The 18950-nt window shown below is 40.4% G+C and overlaps 1 protein-coding gene across 1 annotated transcript in view; it reads left to right on the top strand.

Moving 5' to 3' along the window:
• The window catches only part of cadm1b (cell adhesion molecule 1b), a 184193-nt gene extending 166538 nt beyond the window's left edge, over positions 1-17655 (top strand). The window contains exons 12-13 of the mRNA XM_032509691.1: positions 13456-13584; positions 13730-17655. Coding sequence (XP_032365582.1) covers positions 13456-13584; positions 13730-13848 — 248 coding nt within the window. The 3' untranslated portion in view covers positions 13849-17655. The remainder of the gene's footprint in view (positions 1-13455; positions 13585-13729) is intronic.
• The last annotated feature ends 1295 nt before the right edge of the window (positions 17656-18950 follow it).

The raw sequence follows: 18950 nt of genomic DNA, 5'->3' as shown, positions 1-18950 counted from the left end.
AGCTTCCGTTTTTCTCCTTCTCTCTCTCCCTAATAAAGTTATCAGCGGTATGCCGGTTATCATTCTGCCTGGGTTCAGCCTCATTTTAGCTCTGGGTGTGGCTCAGGCAAACAGGAAGTTGCATTTTTGCGGAAGTGTGCATTACTCTGCATCTTTTTCCCCTAAGCTCCTCTCCCCTGAGTAACACAGATGCAGCCGTCTCCGTGTTTTCTGCTGTAACATTCCAGTAATTTCCGAAAGACAGGCTTGAAAGAGGATTTACGGTGATTTATGCAGTGCATGCTGGGAGGATGTAATTGAGCTTTCTTGCAGTTCACTACTCTTCTAAATACCCTGTCACAGGGGCAATGGTAAGCTGGCTTGCGGCAGATTGCTTTGCACTACCTTAATCAGCATAACAGCACAGTATAGCATTTCCCTCAATAAGAAGGTAGACAGCACGATTTCTTACTCAGTCATTATAACGCAAGTGTGAATTGGCACGGCTACCGCCCCCCCCCCCCCCCCCCCCCCCCCCCTCCCGCTGCGATCTTCTGCTGTAATCAGGGGCCACGGAACTCCTATTGTATCCTGAATTTGAAGGTCCAATCTGTAAATCTTTGGATGCATACATTTCAGTTATTGTCACATATAGATTTAAAAAAAAGAATAATTTAGCTCACCCATTACAGAAGTAAAAAAGTTAGCATAGTTATATGTATACATGTAGATTTCTTCTTATCTAACTTTTATGGATTGCTGTGTACTTACATCTGGTTGTATTTTTTGGATTAGGTTTATTAATTGCTAGCTTGGAGCGCTTTTTGATTTTGTCTATATTATATGTGGTCATTTGAACCATTTTTTTGACATCATTGATGTTTTTTTGTTGAATTAGGATCAGTTGCTTTTGATTTATGTATTTACATTTTTGTTTTTATTTGGACCTTGGTTGCATTAAATGTTTTATCTGGCCATTTAAATGGGTGGACCTCGGGTGGATTAGCGACTGCTATGGCAGAAGCTAATGGGGATCCAATAAAATAAATGTATATGTATGCGCAGATTCAAAAGGTTGTGTCCACATTAACCCTTGTGTTGTCTTCCCGTCAACCATGAACCCCCCCCCCCTCCCTCCCTCCCCCAATGCTTTTGACATTTTTTTTAAAGATTTTGTCAACTTTTCCCAACGCATTTTTTATTCATGGTCAGTAACCCTAATTTATGATATCATACCTAATATGTGAGTTAAAAAAGGAGCAGAAATTATGAATTATTTTGACTAATAGTTAAGATCAGAGGATGTTGAGTGAATCAGACAAAGTCAAAGTTCAGACAAAGTCAAAGTTTAGTCAAGTAGCAATGATGTTAAAAAGTAACAATGCATGGATCAAATACATGGACTTACTGCAGCTAATGACAGACATTAAAAAAAAAAATCCAGGATACACAAGTACTCTAAACTACTACTAGCAGACCTGCACAGGCTCAAGAACTCCCAAACCGGCAGGTGACTGAACAACCAAGAAATGCAAAAAGGAGTACATTTTTAATGATTAATGTACTTCAAGCTCTGACCCCCTACTAACTGTGTCTGTAGACACACAACAGCTTTAGTGCAAGTCAAAACCAAGCACAGCACATAACATGCCCTCCATATCACCAACCACTGCACAGCAAGGAGTTACTCACAGACAGCCACATTACCAGATGAACCAGCAGTCAGTACCACTATTTAACTTATGTTCCATAATGCATTGTTTAAGGGTGAGGCTGTGTAACGCTCATATTAAAACATTGGTATACCATGATAACCAAGCACACAAATAACACACCATCTGAAGGTCACGGGTCGCATCTGGAAACCACACCGAGCTACCTGTACCTACCTACACCATTGGTTCCTAATGCACATGAAAAATAATTTCTGTATCCGCCCCATGACTCAGATATAAAACAATTTGTAATGGGCTCTTCCTTGGCCCATGCTACACTCTTCCACAAAGTTTCATGGAAATTGGGCCAGTACATTTCCATAATCCAGCTGAAAGACAAACAAAGAACTATACAAACCTGGCTGAAAACATGACCTCCTTGGCAAAGGTACTAACTAATATGTAGTAGATTTAGTTGTTTAGGGTTGACAGGTATAATAAAATACTTTATTCTAAATCCCAGATTGTACCTTGTAACATATTTTGTGCTGTAATTTGACAGCTCCACCTAGATTTTTCTTAAATTGCTGTCATTCAGTAATCAACATAAGCAGCAGGTGCACACTATTTTCCCTGTGGTATGAAAGAAAATAGGAAATAGGGTTTCTGAATATTGTCAGAACCCCTTGCCTCATCGTTTTGTGGTTCATAATAGATGTTAAAAAAGGGGGGATTTCAGTTCCAAAATGCTATGAGTAGCTTTGTTGTTGCCTTGCAAACTGAAGCGTCAGTTCAAGGCCTACACATGGTTTTGTACAGCGGGCGACGTTAGAGCACAGCATCCCGAAGTGGTTTGTCTTCTCCGCTGCATGTTCACACACTTTCACAAGAGTTCATATTGGCATGTCTTTCAGTGTGTGTGTGTGTGTGTGTGTGTGTGTGTGTGTGTGTGTGTGTGTGTGTGTGTGTGTGTGTGTGTGTGTGTGTGTGTGTACCTCATGGGAGAGATAAGTCATCCTTTCAGAAGAACATTTCTTCCATGTGTTTGAATTAGAGCCCGACTGATTTTCAAGGATTTTTAAGGCCGATACCGAACCAATATGCCAATGTATTAACCGATATATGTTAATAAAAAAGAAAAAAAACATAAACAGATTTCCCTAACATTAGTTAATTGTAGTTATTTATGAGTTATCACTAAAATAACATGATAATAGTTTGGTTAATTGTCAGAGCAGAACAGAGGAACATCAAAATATATTAAAGTTTTGATAAATAAAATGTATAAAAATACAAAGATATGAAATTTAAAGTCCTTTGAACAAAAGAGCCAACAACAGGGACATTGTAGAGTGGCCTCTGGTAGGCAAACTATGCTATACTATCATTTATTTGTCATTATAAATGCTTCTGATGAATGAAAAATATATGTATGTATCTATAATAAATGGGGAAATGCCCAATATCGGCTGATAATATCGGTCCGCCGATATATTGATCGGGCTCTAGTTTGAAAGTTATCGGACCTTGTTCCCCGCCACTAAAGCAAAAGCTTTTAGTTACCGTCTTAGCTGACAATTATGTCTGTCCTCCTTGCTTACTGCTCTAAATACTTGGTACAGACATATCACACCAAAACCAGATCTATGCAGCTGTTTTTAGAAATACATCATGAATTTTAGTATGAGGAAGGAAGCAGAACATGTTCCTTGTCAGTGTCTGTATTTCTTTTTTGGGGAAGAGGGCAGAATTTACCCAGAATCCCCAGCTCTGAAGGAATAGAGAGAGAGTCTGTGGCGATAATGCTCCAGCTCGTCAGATGCTCAGAGATGATCCGAGGCAGGGACATGATATCCCGGCTAAGCCTTCAGTAACCCCCCCCCCCTCCCCCACTACCACCCCCCCCACCCCGCACCCCCCTCTCTCTCTCTCCCAGCCAGAGGAAAGACATGGAACAAGAAATTATGTCATGGACTTGATTAAAAAGGCCCTATGTTTCTGCAGATCTACAGTCCAGGGTAAATTGTTGTTTAGCAAAAACTAAACATCACACAGGCTTTGGGTTGTGATGAGTTACAGGGGGGGGTGTTCTCAGGTCTTCTGCTTTATGGATAGTACAAGTTGTAAATTAACTGCCAGTAAGAGCTTTGCAAGCAAACATTACACCGCACATGAACGGGAGTTTGGCCTCTATATACTGCACCCTTAAGACTTGAACCATAATATAGTTTTTAGTGCTTGCTTGGCTATGCCGTCAGGGATTTGTACAGACGTGCTCAAATTTGTTGGTACCCTTACAGCTCATTGAAATAATGCTTCATTCCTCCTGAAAAGTGATGAAATTAAAAGCTATTTTATCATGTATACTTGCATGCCTTTGGTATGTCATAGGATAAAGTAAAGAAGCTGTGAAAAGAGATGAATTATTGCTTATTCTACAAGATATTCTAAAATGGCCTGGACACATTTGTTGGTACCCCTTGGAAAGATAATAAATAATTGGATTATAGTGATATTTCAAACTAATTAGTTTCTTTAATTAGTATCACACATGTCTCCAATCTTGTAATCAGTCATTCAGCCTATTTAAATGGGAAAAGTAGTCACTGTGCTGTTTGGTATCATTGTGTGCACCACACTGAACATGGACCAGAGAAAGCAAAGGAGAGAGTTGTCTGAGGAGATCAGAAAGAAAATAATAGACAAGCATGGTAAAGGTAAAGGCTACAAGACCATCTCCAAGCAGCTTGATGTTCCTGTGACAACAGTTGCAAATATTATTAAGAAGTTTAAGGTCCATGGAACTGTAGCCAACCTCCCTGGGCGTGGCCGCAAGAGGAAAATCGACCCCAGATTGAACAGAAGGATAGTGCGAATGGTAGAAAAAGAACCAAGGATAACTGCCAAAGAGATACAAGCTGAACTCCAAGGTGAAGGTACGTCAGTTTCTGATCGCACCATCCGTCGCTTTTTGAGCGAAAGTGGGCTCCATGGAAGAAGACCCAGGAGGACTCCACTTTTGAAAGAAAAACATAAAAAAGCCAGACTGGAATTTGCTAAAATGCATATTGACAAGCCACAATCCTTCTGGGAGAATGTCCTTTGGACAGATGAGTCAAAACTGGAGCTTTTGGCAAGTCACATCAGCTCTATGTTCACAGACGAAAAAATGAAGCTTTCAAAGAAAAGAACACCATACCTACAGTGAAACATGGAGGAGGCTCGGTTATGTTTTGGGGCTGCTTTGCTGCGCCTGGCACAGGGTGCCTTGAATCTGTGCAGGGCACAATGAAATCTCAAGACTATCAAGGCATTCTGGAGCGAAACGTACTGCCCAGTGTCAGAAAGCTCTGTCTCAGTCGCAGGTCATGGGTCCTCCAACAGGATAATGACCCAAAACACACAGCTAAAAGCACCCAAGAATGGATAGGAACAAAACATTGGACTATTCTGAAGTGGCCTTCTATGAGTCCTGATTTGAATCCTATCGAACATCTATGGAAAGACCTGAAACTTGCAGTCTGGAGAAGGCACCCATCAAACCTGAGACAGCTGGAGCAGTTTGCTCAGGAAGAGTGGGCCAAACTACCTGTTAACAGGTGCAGAAGTCTCATTGAGAGCTACAGAAAACGTTTGATTGCAGTGATTGCCTCTAAAGGTTGTGCAACAAAATATTAGGTTAGCGGTCCCATCATTTTTGTCCATGCCATTTTCATTTGTTTTCTTATTTACAATATTATGTTGAATAAAAAATCAAAAGCAAAGTCTGATTTCTATTAAATATGGAATAAATAATGGTGGATGCCAATTACTTTTGTCCGTTTCAAGTTATTTCAGAGAAAATTGTGCATTCTTCGTTTTTTGTGGAGGGGTACCAACAAATTTGAGCACGTCTGTAGATCCTTATAACTTGAACATGCGGTGCACATAGGCGTACATCCCAGGGGTAATTCCTACCCTAGAAATATCAATAAAAACATGCAGTGTATTGTAAATAACACACTGATGTATACTTAAACTATGTGTGTAAGTAGTAAAACACATCAAACCCCCCATAAGGATTTTTCCTTTAAGTTTAGAAACATTTATAGTCCCCCCTCCCTTGCCTCGCAGTGGTTTGGTCCACTGATTGTTTTACACACATGTCCGGCCGCTCCAGTTGACCCAAGGGGGTGAGCCTCTCCTCTCTAAGCGTAGCTCCCATGGCGTCATTTTGATGCTAATAAGCCATCACCATCATCCCATTGACTCCCATTCATTTTGACGCCACTTTGACAGCAAATAACTTTACTTTTGAAGCGTTTAAAGACTGTGTTTGTCTGCTATTTATTTCTAAAGAAACACGACAATGTATAAAAGGCTCCATTACCTTGTAGCTCACGTTATGGCTCCGTAGCAGACGTTTTTGTAAAAAGAGATTTAGCTTTTCAGGCCTACTTCAGGGTTATTCCCTTTTCTTTGTTCTGACAAACACTCTTCTTCTTTTTTCTTAAAATAAGTAAATCCTGTGATTTTGCACCAGATGGTATTATTATTATTATTATTATTATTATTATTATAATTTGCCCTGTCCTCCCTCACCACTGGTACTGTACATGGAAGATCTTGGCAGGGTTCCAGTGCTGTAAGGTCTTGGGATTCAAGCTTCAACTCCACGTGCGCTACTGACTTCAGCAAAGACCGTTATGAGTGGATTCAGTATTTAACATAATTAGCCATTAAACATTTACCAGCGTTGTTCAAACTCTCACATGAATCCTCTCTATTTGAAGTATTTCATTGGAAAAATTAAAGAATCATTAAGAAATGTTAATTACTTTTTTCCCCTCTCACATTTGTTTACTTGGATTCCCAGTTGAAATGGTGTTGTTTTTTTTCTGACCTGAGGTTTTCCTCTCCTTTCTTTTTTATCAGCTATTAAAGAGAGAAAATATTGCAATGGTCCATTTTAATTGGTCTCCAAGGAATAGGTTAGTAATGCCAGACCACCCTGAAGTTAAAAGAGTGTTTCACTGTAGCATTATTGTTTTTTTTTTCATGAAGCTGTAGTGAATAATTTTGAGAGCTCTGTTTTTTGGATTTGGTTTGGAGATTGAATGTCATGTGTACTTTACTGCGAGCAACTTTGCGGAGAGAGCGGGGATTTTTTCCATTATTTTGCCAACCTTTTTCTTAGCCTTGAACTCCACTGCGGTGGACAAAAACGTTGAAGGAAAAGTATGAAGTGGAGATGGGCGCTGCCGTCTTTTGTTCCGAGAAGTTTGCCAGCATCAAAAGATACAATTACCTGCCATCCAGGAGTTCAAGTTTGGCGTCACAATTTCCATTCAATTGCCATTTTATTAGCTGTAGTCAGACCTTCACTTGTATTTCAGCAACGCAGTTAAATGTCACAGCTGTATTTGCAGATCTTCAAAACACTCTTTGGGTTATTACAAAAGGACTCAGAGAATCTATTTAGCCAGCATTGGGACTGCCTGAAGGACAATACTGTGCTCTGTTGATGGTCTGCTGCAACAGCAACACGAAAAATGATTTGGGGGAGATCGCCCGTGTACGCTCATCTCATTACGTTGATTTCCTTTTCAAACGGCAACAGATACAAAAGCCCCGGACCATGGCAGTTTAATGCTGCAAAATGGCTACTGACGGTGCTCCAGTTGATCCGGCAGCAATGCCCGATTGTCCTGCCACTGTCCAGGAAAAGGTTACTGCGAGGGTCTATTCAGTGCGGTTGACAGCTTTGCTCTTCCAACGCAAGAGACTCATTGTTTCCATTATGTCAATGTAATTACATCTATAAATTGTAATGCGTTTGTGTGTGCGGGTTAATGCATGTGTGTGACGTGCCTCATTACGTGAGCAGAAGACTATAAAAAGAAGAAGAAAAAAAGTATGCTGGTTGTTATCAGCCTGGTGACAAGCTCGCAGCTCTGATCTCCACGCTGACAGATAGTCTTATGAGATGCTCTGTTGCTGACCAGCGCGGCAATTAGTCATTCCACTACAGAGACGGGAAAGGTGCGACTGTAAAACATGTGGTACTGCGAGTTCAGCGGTGCAGATTTCACCGCCCCACGCAGACACAGGCATCAGTTGCAAATCCTCTTTATTCCCCCATAAATCCCAAAGGCTGTGCACATCCTGTCAGGACGCCGGTGTTGGCATGTCAGCACTCCCCCATGGAGCTGTGAGTAGAGCTGTGCCGGCGGTATGGGCACCAGCCACATTACAGACATAATCAAATTCTACTTATTTCAAGTGTGAGGCCACAAAGGCTGCTGTCTTAACACTGTCTGTCATTTGGAGGTTTCTATTCTAAGCGCAGTGGTACGTATTACAAATGCATATATATTAAAAAATGGATGGCCTGGAGGGAATCACACTCTTGATCCTGGGTGTGTTAGAGCGCTGAAAGACAAACTAATCTACACAGGAAGAGGGAAGAATGATGGTAGTGAAGAAAACCAGTTGTTGTTGAGGTCAGAGATCAATGTCAGATCCGAGTTCAGTGCTTCAGGAGTCCTAGTCTATAGCCACGACGTTCCATTGCCGCCGGAAATTCTGCCGGGTTTCACTCATCTAGGCCGGATTTCTGTTACTTTGGGCTTTCTTTGTGTTGACATTTTAACCTCCGGTGGATTTCTGAGGACTATGGTTACCTGGTCCTCAGATCTCTGCAGGGTGAATCCAGACAGCTAGCTAGACTATCTGTCCAATCTGAGGATTATGGTTACCTGGTCCTCAGATCTCTGCAGGGTAAATCCAGACAGCTAGCTAGACTATCTGTCCAATCTGAGGATTATGGTTACCTGGTCCTCAGATCTTTGCAGGGTAAATCCAGACAGCTAGCTAGACTATCTGTCCAATCTGAGGACTATGGATTTACCCTGCAGAGATCTGAGGACCAGGTAACCAGACAGTTAGCTGGACTATCTGTCCAATCTGAGGACTATGGTTAGCTGGTCCTCAGATCTCTGCAGGGTAAATCCAGGCAGCTAGCTAGACTATCTGTCCACTCTGAGGACTATGGTTACCTGGTCCTCAGATCTCTGCAGGGTAAATCCAGACAGATAGCTAGACTATCTGTCCAATCTGAGGACTATGGTTACCTGGTCCTCAGATCTCTGCAGGGTAAATCCAGACAGCTAGCTAGACTATCTGTCCAATCTGAGGACTATGGTTACCTGGTCCTCAGATCTCTGCAGGGTAAATCCAGACAGCTAGCTAGACTATCTGTCCAATCGGAGTTTTCTGTTGCACGACTAAAATATCTTTTGGACGTACATGTTTAACCAAAACCAGTTCCTTCCTGAGGCTATTTTGCAAAAGCGCCGTTGCTTAGCGCCACCCAAGACGACTGTGATTGGTTTAAAGATAGGCCAATAAACCAAAGCACGTTTCTCCCATCAATGCTGTGTGGACTAGCCAGACCCTCCTTTGCAGCGCTTTGGAGGAAGGTCTGGCAATGCGAGACTACAGGAGTCCTAAACCTTTGTTTCCCAAATGCAATAAGTGGACAAAATAACATGAACACCTGCTACAAAAGAACAAACCAGAACAAACAGCCCATGGAAGTGTTGATTCAACTTAACCGGAAGTTTGTGCTGTTGTTGTTGTGATCATATTGTAGGGCGTTATTTGGTCCACCTTGGGAGCCAAATAATATCTCACAGCAACATAAAAAGGATAGTCCTGAACTTTATGATGCATGATGTTGGAGGACTCACAGGTGACAGATTTAGGGGTGGCTCACCAGATAATAATAGGGTTTGGAGTTGGATCCTCTGCTCCTTCAAGACATTGAAACGCAATTGGTCCCCATGGCCAATGTGTTTGAATTCTAAAGCACTTTGAAAGCATGCACCATATAAAATGCAGCCCATTGGTTTTGGACTAAATAAGCTTTAGCCACATCCCATTAACCTGATGGTTTGTTACAATGAACCATCTGAGAAGCTGTCCTTGGAAACTGTTTGGGAAAGAGCAGGCAAAAAAAAAACTTGGATGAACCGTCTGTCTATCACGTACGGCATTATTGCTTTAACCGAACAGTCGCGGCCTTCACGCACACCTAAACCATGGCCAAACTATCTGCTGGTAGCTCCTTTACTGAACGCTGATTGGTTTTGTGAGCTGGTAGTTGAGACCCAAATGCAGTATTTGAAGATGTTTGTGTAATACGTGATTGATTACGTGATCTTGTCCCAAGAATTTGAGTAAAAGTTGACATATTCCAGTCTGGGATTATCCATCAACATCCATTCCTTTAATTTTAGTTTAAATAATTCCTAAATTCTGCATTGCTAACTCAAACATTAGATATCATTTTCAATAAATGAGGTTTATTGACCATAAATCCCTAAAATACCTGTAAAACTAAAGTTATTAAGTTAGAGTTAAGTAGTGTTGAAAACATCAAAAAAGTATTAACATTGAAAAAAAGTGTCAACAGTGATGAAAAAAGGGAAAAAAACATAAGAAAACCTTGAAAACGTTGATTAAAACCCTCAAAAGGGTTGATTTTGACTGGAAGACAACACAAGGGTTAAATGAATTAAGTTAATTCATTGATTGGATGAAATAATTAGATTACCTAGTTTCTTAGAGAAAGCCTGGGAGATGAGAAAAAAAACTGAATAAACGGTCCAGAAAGTAGGTAGCAGTTCTTTCATCTATTCTTTGATTGGAAATGGGTTATTTGAAAGAATAAAGAATAAGTACCTTGTTTTTTGTGTATTACCTGTAGCCGAAGCTTAGCAAAATAGCAATGACTTGTTTTCCCATGTGGGATTGGCCAGATGTTTGGCATGACACAACAAAAAAAATAAAAAATTAAGTCATGTGATAAAGAAAAAAAAGGTGAAAATGATGCAGCAGACGCTGAAATATCATAACTTTTAGTCATTAAAGGTTAAGTTCCAAAAACACTGGATCCTACATTTCCCATAATAGAACCAGTTACATATTTTTGTTAGACCCTGCCTGCTTTGTTACAACCTCCATCTACCAATCTTCATAATACTTATGTCAAAATACAATATGACTGCGATTTTAAACATATTGCAATATTCTGCAATATGCTATGTTATTATTTTATTTATTCCCAATTTCAAGTTATGTCCTCAAAGGAAACTTTGTCGACGTCTGTTTCATCTAAAAAGATACATTTCTCTGTTTGTTCAACTCACTTTAATTTTGTTGCTGCAAAATGGGACAAACCATCTAGGGCTGGGTGATATGGAGAAAATCAAATATCACGATATTTTTGACCAAATACCTTGATATTGATACCGCAGCAATATTGTAGAGTAGACATGTTATGGTGCTTTCACCAAATATTTAGACAATTACATTTTTGATAAATAATCATCAGTAATGTGGATATAATGACACTTCAGAAAATGACATCACTTTACTGTAATTTATCCCTTAAAACCAGGAAAAGAAAACACTTATGCCATATTACAATATCCAAAATTTAACACAATATCTAGTCTCATATCTCATATAATATCAATATATTGCCCAGCTCTATGACCAACACATACATAATAATAGATTGATACTTGGCTTCTGTGCATCGATACAGTACTGCCACAGAAAATATTGCGATATAATGCTGTATTGATTACCCCCCCCCACCCCTACCAGTTGGTAACGTGGACTTTGATAAATAAAATAGTGAATCTGATATAACTTTAATAATCTTTTCAGCCTCAGAATGTTATAAAACATTTATCCCAGTACTTCACCTCATGATAGTGACCTTTACGTTATAAATCAGCTTACAATACGCTTTAGACCTCTGTATGGTGTTGCATAATGTAACAACATCTCACATCGTAATGCAGGCTGCAGCACCAACGCAAAATGACTGAAAATGAGCAGCAATATTCATATTGAAGTCGAGATCGTGTTTTTTTGTGGCCCTCCCTTGTAATGAATACAGAACTGACAAACAGAAAACCAGTGTTCGGTAGTGCACTTAATGCAGGCAACATGATATGCAACCAACCATAACAGTTGATACTGTAGGTGTTATGGGATTTTTTAGTTTGACATTTTTGTGATAGTCTCGGTGCTTACCCTGGGCGAATTTTTCTACTTGTTAAATAAAACTCTCACTCGGTGTGCAGAGGCGGCCGAGACCCTGCATGTTTCCCTTCGGATGTGTCAAACAGAAGACAGCGGGGAGCAAGGTGAGGGCAGGCGGGTGGGGGGGGGGGTGTTAAGGGAGGAGACAGGACTGTGTGCTGGCCATTTAGTGGTGAATGTTCATTAACATGGACAATGGGCCCGTTCCCTCCCCGCGGGGGAACGGGCCGTGCTACCCGACGGCACCTTGCACATCCCTGCTTCACATACACCGACGCACAGCAACAGCATGCTCCACGAAGGCCAGGCCATTTTCAAGTGGGCGCTCAACTGAAACAGGACTTTTCTCATTAATTAGTTCAAATGCACACCCACCCCCCACCCCCCTTCCAAGACGTCCTCGTGCTGAATTGAACGAGGAGGTGTTGTTTCTAGGTTGAGATGTGAACGTGTCACTTGTCTTAGAACCCTCAACTCGACTTATAATGCCCTCGCGGTGTTGAGAAATTCTGCACTCTCCGCTCGTCTTTTATCAAAATCATTCAAGTTCAGAGCATGACTAGTGAGAGTGATGGAAAATTGAGCTGCTCTCTCATGCAGCAAAGAACAGTGCAGCCATTCCCTCGCCTGCCAGTCCTCCATCAGTCCAAATGTGCACAGATATAGACTATTGATAAATGCCTCTGAACTATTCTGAGACTGGAAATTTAAAAGCTTCAGATTTTGCCTTGTTCTACTGTGGTGCACAGATAAATCTGGCTAAATGCTAGACAGTGATACTCTGTGACACCTGAGGCAGCCACGTATTTCACTGCATGGGGACTCCGGGCGCCAATTTATCTCCAGACTTGTGTCTATTTCTGATGATTGAGCTCTATAACTTCCAGAAATGGCCTCTTAAATCACAATGTATTTTACAGTGTGTGAACTCTCGATGAAATTGCAGACAGTGGCTACTGTTTCATGGTGAAATAACTGTCTTAAAACATTTTTCAACATTGCTCACTCAAGGGGCTCGGGCAGCCATTTCGGCTATATGAACCACTGAAAACGGTCATATAACGAGGCTGCTTCGACAGTATAACATCGCAAATTTAGGATTTATGACTTAGAGAGATAGACATTTTGAACACGTTAAAGTTTTTGTTTTACTAAAGGAATATTTCACTTTCTTGACTGAGAGTTAGAAACAAATCGATTAAAAGTGATTATAAAAAGACTCGCCAATGAATTTAATCATTGATTAGTTGGGTCTGTTTAGGTTTAAAACTGTGAAATGTGTTATATTAGTTTACATTACAGTTCAACAAATTAAAAAGCCTCATTCTGGGTATTATCAAGCTGAACTATTGGCAGTGGTTTGCATGATTGGTCAGTAAGAAGGAACTAAATAGTTTAATAGCCTATTTGTGGGGTGTTTAGTTACAAATTCTCAACCATTTGCCATCTCCACGGACCAGCTTTGTGCTGTGGTATCATCTAATTTTTTATTGGTAAACAACACAAGCTGGCGTTTTCTTCCAAAAGCCCAAAAGCGTTTCCTCTCTGGTGAGGTCATGCTTAAGTGCTTTTGGTAAAAAAACATTTTTATTTTTATTTTGGCAGCCTATAGACTGGCCTCAGCTTCCAGTGTGGTCCACATCTGTGTGAAGGTATTAGTGACTGGCTGAGACGGTTTACTGATCATAACATTATTTACGGTGTTTGTCCCTGTCTTTTTTAGACTCGAGAGCCAGCGATGGAGCACCGGCCAAAATTGACCATGCAGTCATTGGAGGTGTGGTTGCCGTGGTGATGTTTGCCATCCTCTGTGCACTCATTGTGCTTGGTCGATACTTTGCCAGACACAAAGGTACGGCCTCTGCAGTGTAATCATACTTGATCATGAACACATCTTCGAGTTCTAGTGGTTTTTATTGTTGCAAGTGGAGTGCAATAGGATTGAAGTGCACAAGAGGTGGAGGAGGTGTGGGGCTTATTTGTCTGTACTTTTGCAGGAACTTACTTCACACACGAAGCCAAAGGGGCGGACGACGCAGCCGACGCAGACACGGCCATCATCAATGCGGAGGGCGGACACAACAACACAGACGAGAAGAAGGAGTACTATATCTAAACTGGACAGGCCAGGAGAGACGGGTGGGGATGCTGATGGAGGTGGTGCTGAAGGAGCATTATGTCTAACTCGGATTGGTCACGAGAAGGCTTGGGGGCGGGGAGGGCGAGATTTAAAGAGAAGAAAGTTGAAAGTAGGACTGGCATGGCCAAGTGGTAAGAAGCGGTGTTACTGAGTCTCCTATCCGACCCTTTCTGGACTGCCGGGGCCTATTCTGTACAGTTCAGTTATTTTACAGACAATTTTGTGCCTTGTTCTATTTCTTTTCTTGATTTTGTTGTTCCCCCCCCCCCCCCCCCCACTTCACATGCTTCTTGGATTGTTTTTTTTTCCTTCAATGTACTCCCCCTGATCCTTTGTTGCATTTGGCTTTCGGGGATTAAATGGGCCTGGTGTTTGTCTATGTGTGCTGCAGGTAGCTTTTAGCTCATGTACCCAGATCTAAAGGAGCCAGCTCATACACACTTTCTTTTTTTGTCGTTGTTGAGTAATCTCCAGACTTCAGTAACCGGAACACAGTGTCAATACATTTCCCCCTGCTGGGTCCAACGGCCTCTTCGAAATCCAAATCACGGATTTTCTGCGCAGATTTCGCTCAACCCCCTTCTTTTGAGGTCAGGTTTACTGTGTTGATTACTAATGTAAACAGTTGTGGGCAATCATGCTCATCGTATAACGTATTTGTTCCTGAAAGTGAAGTACGAGTGCTGTTACAGTAAGTCCCATCAAAGACATCATCAAACAAAAAACCGAAAAGTACAACTGGAAAAACCTGACAATTAGTAGACGTGAGGTCAGTTTAGTATTTCTTTAGGGGTATTGTGGAGTCCTAACAGCTGTCTTACAGTGTGTGCCATGATATAGAATCTGAATTTCTTTTTTTCAAACTCTGTATCAGTTTTTTTTTCCTGCTGATTAATAGGACAGCAGGAAATAGAGGAAAACATTTACCGTCATCTGCTTTCTTTTGTTTTTTGTTGTTGTCGTTCGCTAAACAACTGGTTCTGAAAAATCTTAAAATAGGAAAAGTTTGACATTTTAGGAAATACTCTTATTTGCTTTCTTGGCCTGTGTGAGCGAGGAGAATCAATGCCACTTTCATGTCTGAGAGAGGCATTGATCCTTCCCGCAATCTTCTAATCTAACACTAGAGAAAGCAAATAAGTGAATTCCCCAAAATGTCGAACTACTCCTTTAAAAAAAAACATTGTCTCCTTCTAGAGTGATTTTGGTAGCTATTTTTGTCAAAATTACTTTTCTTTTTATCCTTTTGATGGTTGGACCAAAAACATGGCTAAAATGTCTAATAAGTACAGAGCCAAAAGATTATCTGCTGGTAGACATTATGTGGGTTTTAGGGTCAGACTGTACTTTGAGTATATAGGAAATACACTCTGTTGTACCTACAAGAGCAACCCTTCCTCTGCATTGATCATAGAAACCTATTTAAAATGTATAATTTGTCGGATATTGATCCAGCCTGCTGTGTGTTTTTGGTTTAAAACATACACATTCTTCACATTTTGATACCAACCACACGGTCAACCCTGGACCAAATATAATAACTAGCAAGTGTGTGCATAGTATATACAGTGAATATTACTTGTATACAGCGAAGGCTGAAAGTCCACTGTGCAGAGTGCTCCTCTCTAAATAATTATTTTTTTCATCTGCTAATTCGTACATTGACCATTTAATGGGAAATGTCTCCAAAGCCTTGGTTTATTTTATTTGTCAAGGTTTCATTTTTTTGATTTGATTGTACTGTGTTAAAAAGGGAAGTAACATTGTAATACTTCAATAGCAAAGTTTCCTTTCAGTGATGTATAAGTTGTCAAACTATGTACACATGAATACGCGTAGCAAGTGGTTTTCCTGGCCTTAAAAATCCTTGCTATACAAAACGTTCTTGCCCTTGCCCATACTCATAGTATAAAAAGACATTCAATCACTGCAAACATGATTCAGTTATATATCCTTGCTGTCTGTAAAGACATTTTACCTTTGGGCAGTCTTTGATAACTTGTAAGGACTCTTGTCCTCACAAGTTATCAAAGATGTGCATAGAGCTTTAGACTTGGTTTGGGAAAGATCCTTTCTTACCGCCATCCTGCAGCCTCAAACCTTCACACAGCAGCCGTCTACTGTTACAAATTACCCCCCCCACTCACACTATCACAAATCATAGGATCCTGTGCCCGCAGACAGAGACGCAGTGTGCACACCATGCATGCTTTATGCCTCTGAGTCGGTCACAGCTAGAAGAGTAAAATCCTGTTCGGTAATTAGTGAGTGATTTCATTGCATTGCCTGAATTAGAAAAAGAAAAGAAAAAAATGTATATGTAATATGAAAAAAGGATAACCACTGCCTTAAACCCACCTCTTGATACTTATCATTATATATTATAGGAGAAGACTGAAGGACTTAATTTAGTGCCTTCTTTGATTTTGAGGCATATGGTTAGTATCGTACAGTATCCTCGTGTACACTCTTACAGTCTATATTGTATATTTCTGTCCTTTCTAACTTGCAGGGCCAACGCTCATCCAGGTCTGTCTGTATTCACGCCCCATAGACTTGCATCAGGACTACGACCTGGAGCATAAAAAAAGATGAAATGCGTATAAAAACACAGTATTTCTTTGTTTATCAGGGTGGTTTGGCAGCTTCCACTGACTAGAATGTCGTATGCCAGGACGTAGTATTTATTGTCGTAATTTGTGATCGCAAAACAATTTCAATTTGGTCATAATTATTTTCTCTGCTTCACTTCGTTTGTTATTTATTTGGATATCGTCAAGGACAAGGCTCGCTAGTAATGTCACAGAGGAATGAAGTACTAGAAGCTGTAATATGCTTCAATAAAAAGGATATTTTTTCCGGATTTTAGAGTTGTGGTGTCATGGAAACAGTTAGGCTATGTGCATGAATTATTTCATTTTGAGGTTTGATATTTATCTTCAATGGTTCTAAAAAAACGACTTGCGTTTAATCGAGGAACAGATTGTCGGAAGCATCATTCTAATCCAATTGTGTTCATTTGTTTTACATATTTGATATTTAGTACAGTATGTTTGTTTTCACTCTCTCAGGTTCACGAGTGTTAATAGTTGTGTTTTTTTGCATCTCAGGTAGAATGCAAATGAAAGGCCCCGAGTATATACTGTAGTACCACAGCTATTCAAACAGTGAAGAAATCACAAGATGTACATGTTTTTTTGTCATTTGTACATGTTTATGTGTTCTTAATATGGTGCACTGTTACAGTAAACGTATTACTTTGCATAGACCTAGTTCACAAAGAAACTAGATTTGTTAAGCAGACCAACATGATGTACAGTCAGTGTCAAATTCACGATGACATTCATGAAACTTCTTCTTCTACCACCTTAACACTTTGCTCATACAGTATCGGTTATTTAGTAATTTAGTAACAGTCAATCAATGCTTGCATTCACTCAATCCATGCATACATTTTCATAGATGAAAAGATGATGTATTTACTGTGACATAACAGGTTTATGAATGATCTGTAACATGTCTTGGATATTTGGATGAAACTCATGTTTAAAGCCTGGGGGGGGGGAATGGTTTGGTTGTTTTATTACTCCCCCCAAAATAGCTTTTAAAATTTCTCTTGTTACCCGGTTGATTTTTTTTTTCCTTCTTTCTTTTGTGCAGTGAAGAGGATGTTTTTCATTTGACCATGCATATTTTGTATTGGTTCACACCAACATTTTTACAAAAGATTAAAAAAAACAAATTCAGAAGAGTACTTGTCTTAATAAAAAAGATATCAATGTTTGAAGTGCTGTGCTGTTGTGACTTGATCAAAAAAAAACGTGGTTCCACTTTGTAGTCCCCGTACTGCACGGCACGCAGGCGGCAGAATTCATTAGCTTGAGCTTGTCAAATCCCCCCCCCCCCCCCCCCCCCCCCCCCCCGTTTAAACATGCTGAATACATTAGCTGGATTGGACCTGTTCACTCTATCCTGAGCTGCTGATACTTGTCAAACTCCCGTTGACGAAAGATCTTGTTCGCAGGCAAAATAAAAAATAAAAAAATGCTGTACCGACATAGAGCAGCAGCAATCTGAGCTCCCATCACAAGCACCGTGGTACGACTAGAGGTGGGAAACCTTTCAAATGGCACGATGACTGACAGCGGCAGGCTCGGGGGTCCACTGTTAGGATTCCCAGCTGAACATCTGGATGTTAGTGATCTGACAAATTGATGATATTTCGAGGAAAAAGACCAAGTTCATAACCATAATCAATTCTGTCATCATTATTCTGTCGGTGACACCATTTCCCATTACTTTAAGTGATCCATCCCAGGTAAAAAGGTCAATAACATTATTCAAAGTTTAATGGGAATAGTTTAACCTTACAAACCAGACACACTTCTCCCTTACTCTTACTGTCAATGAAATATAATGCTTCCCTCAAGGACCATTTGACAAAAAGAAACCTGCCTATTGTATTTTGGAAACATGACAAATGTGATTTACTCTACATGTTTTTTCTAAAAGAACTCTTGGAAGTTAATTCAAAGCAGGTACAAGGCCTTTGCTGATAAGCTGTGCCAGCTGTCGGTGCAACATGAATGCATGAATGTCAAAGCTGTTGCTGATGTTTCAGTTAGATAATACTAATCCATTTAAATGTTCAATTTTAATTTGGAATGACATGTTTAAGTGTAATTAGCCCAATGGGGAAATTGAGACTGAACGAATGTCTGAGCATGGCTTGTTTAGTTGGCTAATTGATTGATTGAGATTGATGGCATGTAGCACTTGGCTTGGCTGAGGTATAATTAAATGATGTGGGAATAAATAGTGAGTGAACAAAGGCAAACACAACTAGCTCTGTCTGCTCACGTCTCTCCCTCTATGTTCGCTTCTGCTTAGCACAAATACTCAAGGACAATAACTCTTATGGACAAGAGGACAAATCACTCTGGTATCAGAATCAGAAGTACTTTATGGATCCCTCAAGAGGAAATTGGGACACACCACAGTTTAGGGCTGCAACCAAGGGGTAAGCCTCTCTTCTCTAAGCGTAGCTCCCATGGCGCCATTTTGATGCTAATAAGCCA

This window comes from Etheostoma spectabile, chromosome 3 (genome assembly GCF_008692095.1).
Source record: "Etheostoma spectabile isolate EspeVRDwgs_2016 chromosome 3, UIUC_Espe_1.0, whole genome shotgun sequence".
NCBI lineage: Eukaryota > Metazoa > Chordata > Actinopteri > Perciformes > Percidae > Etheostoma > Etheostoma spectabile.
Note: the sequence above shows the minus strand (reverse complement) of the source record. Positions and strands in the feature narration are given on the sequence as shown.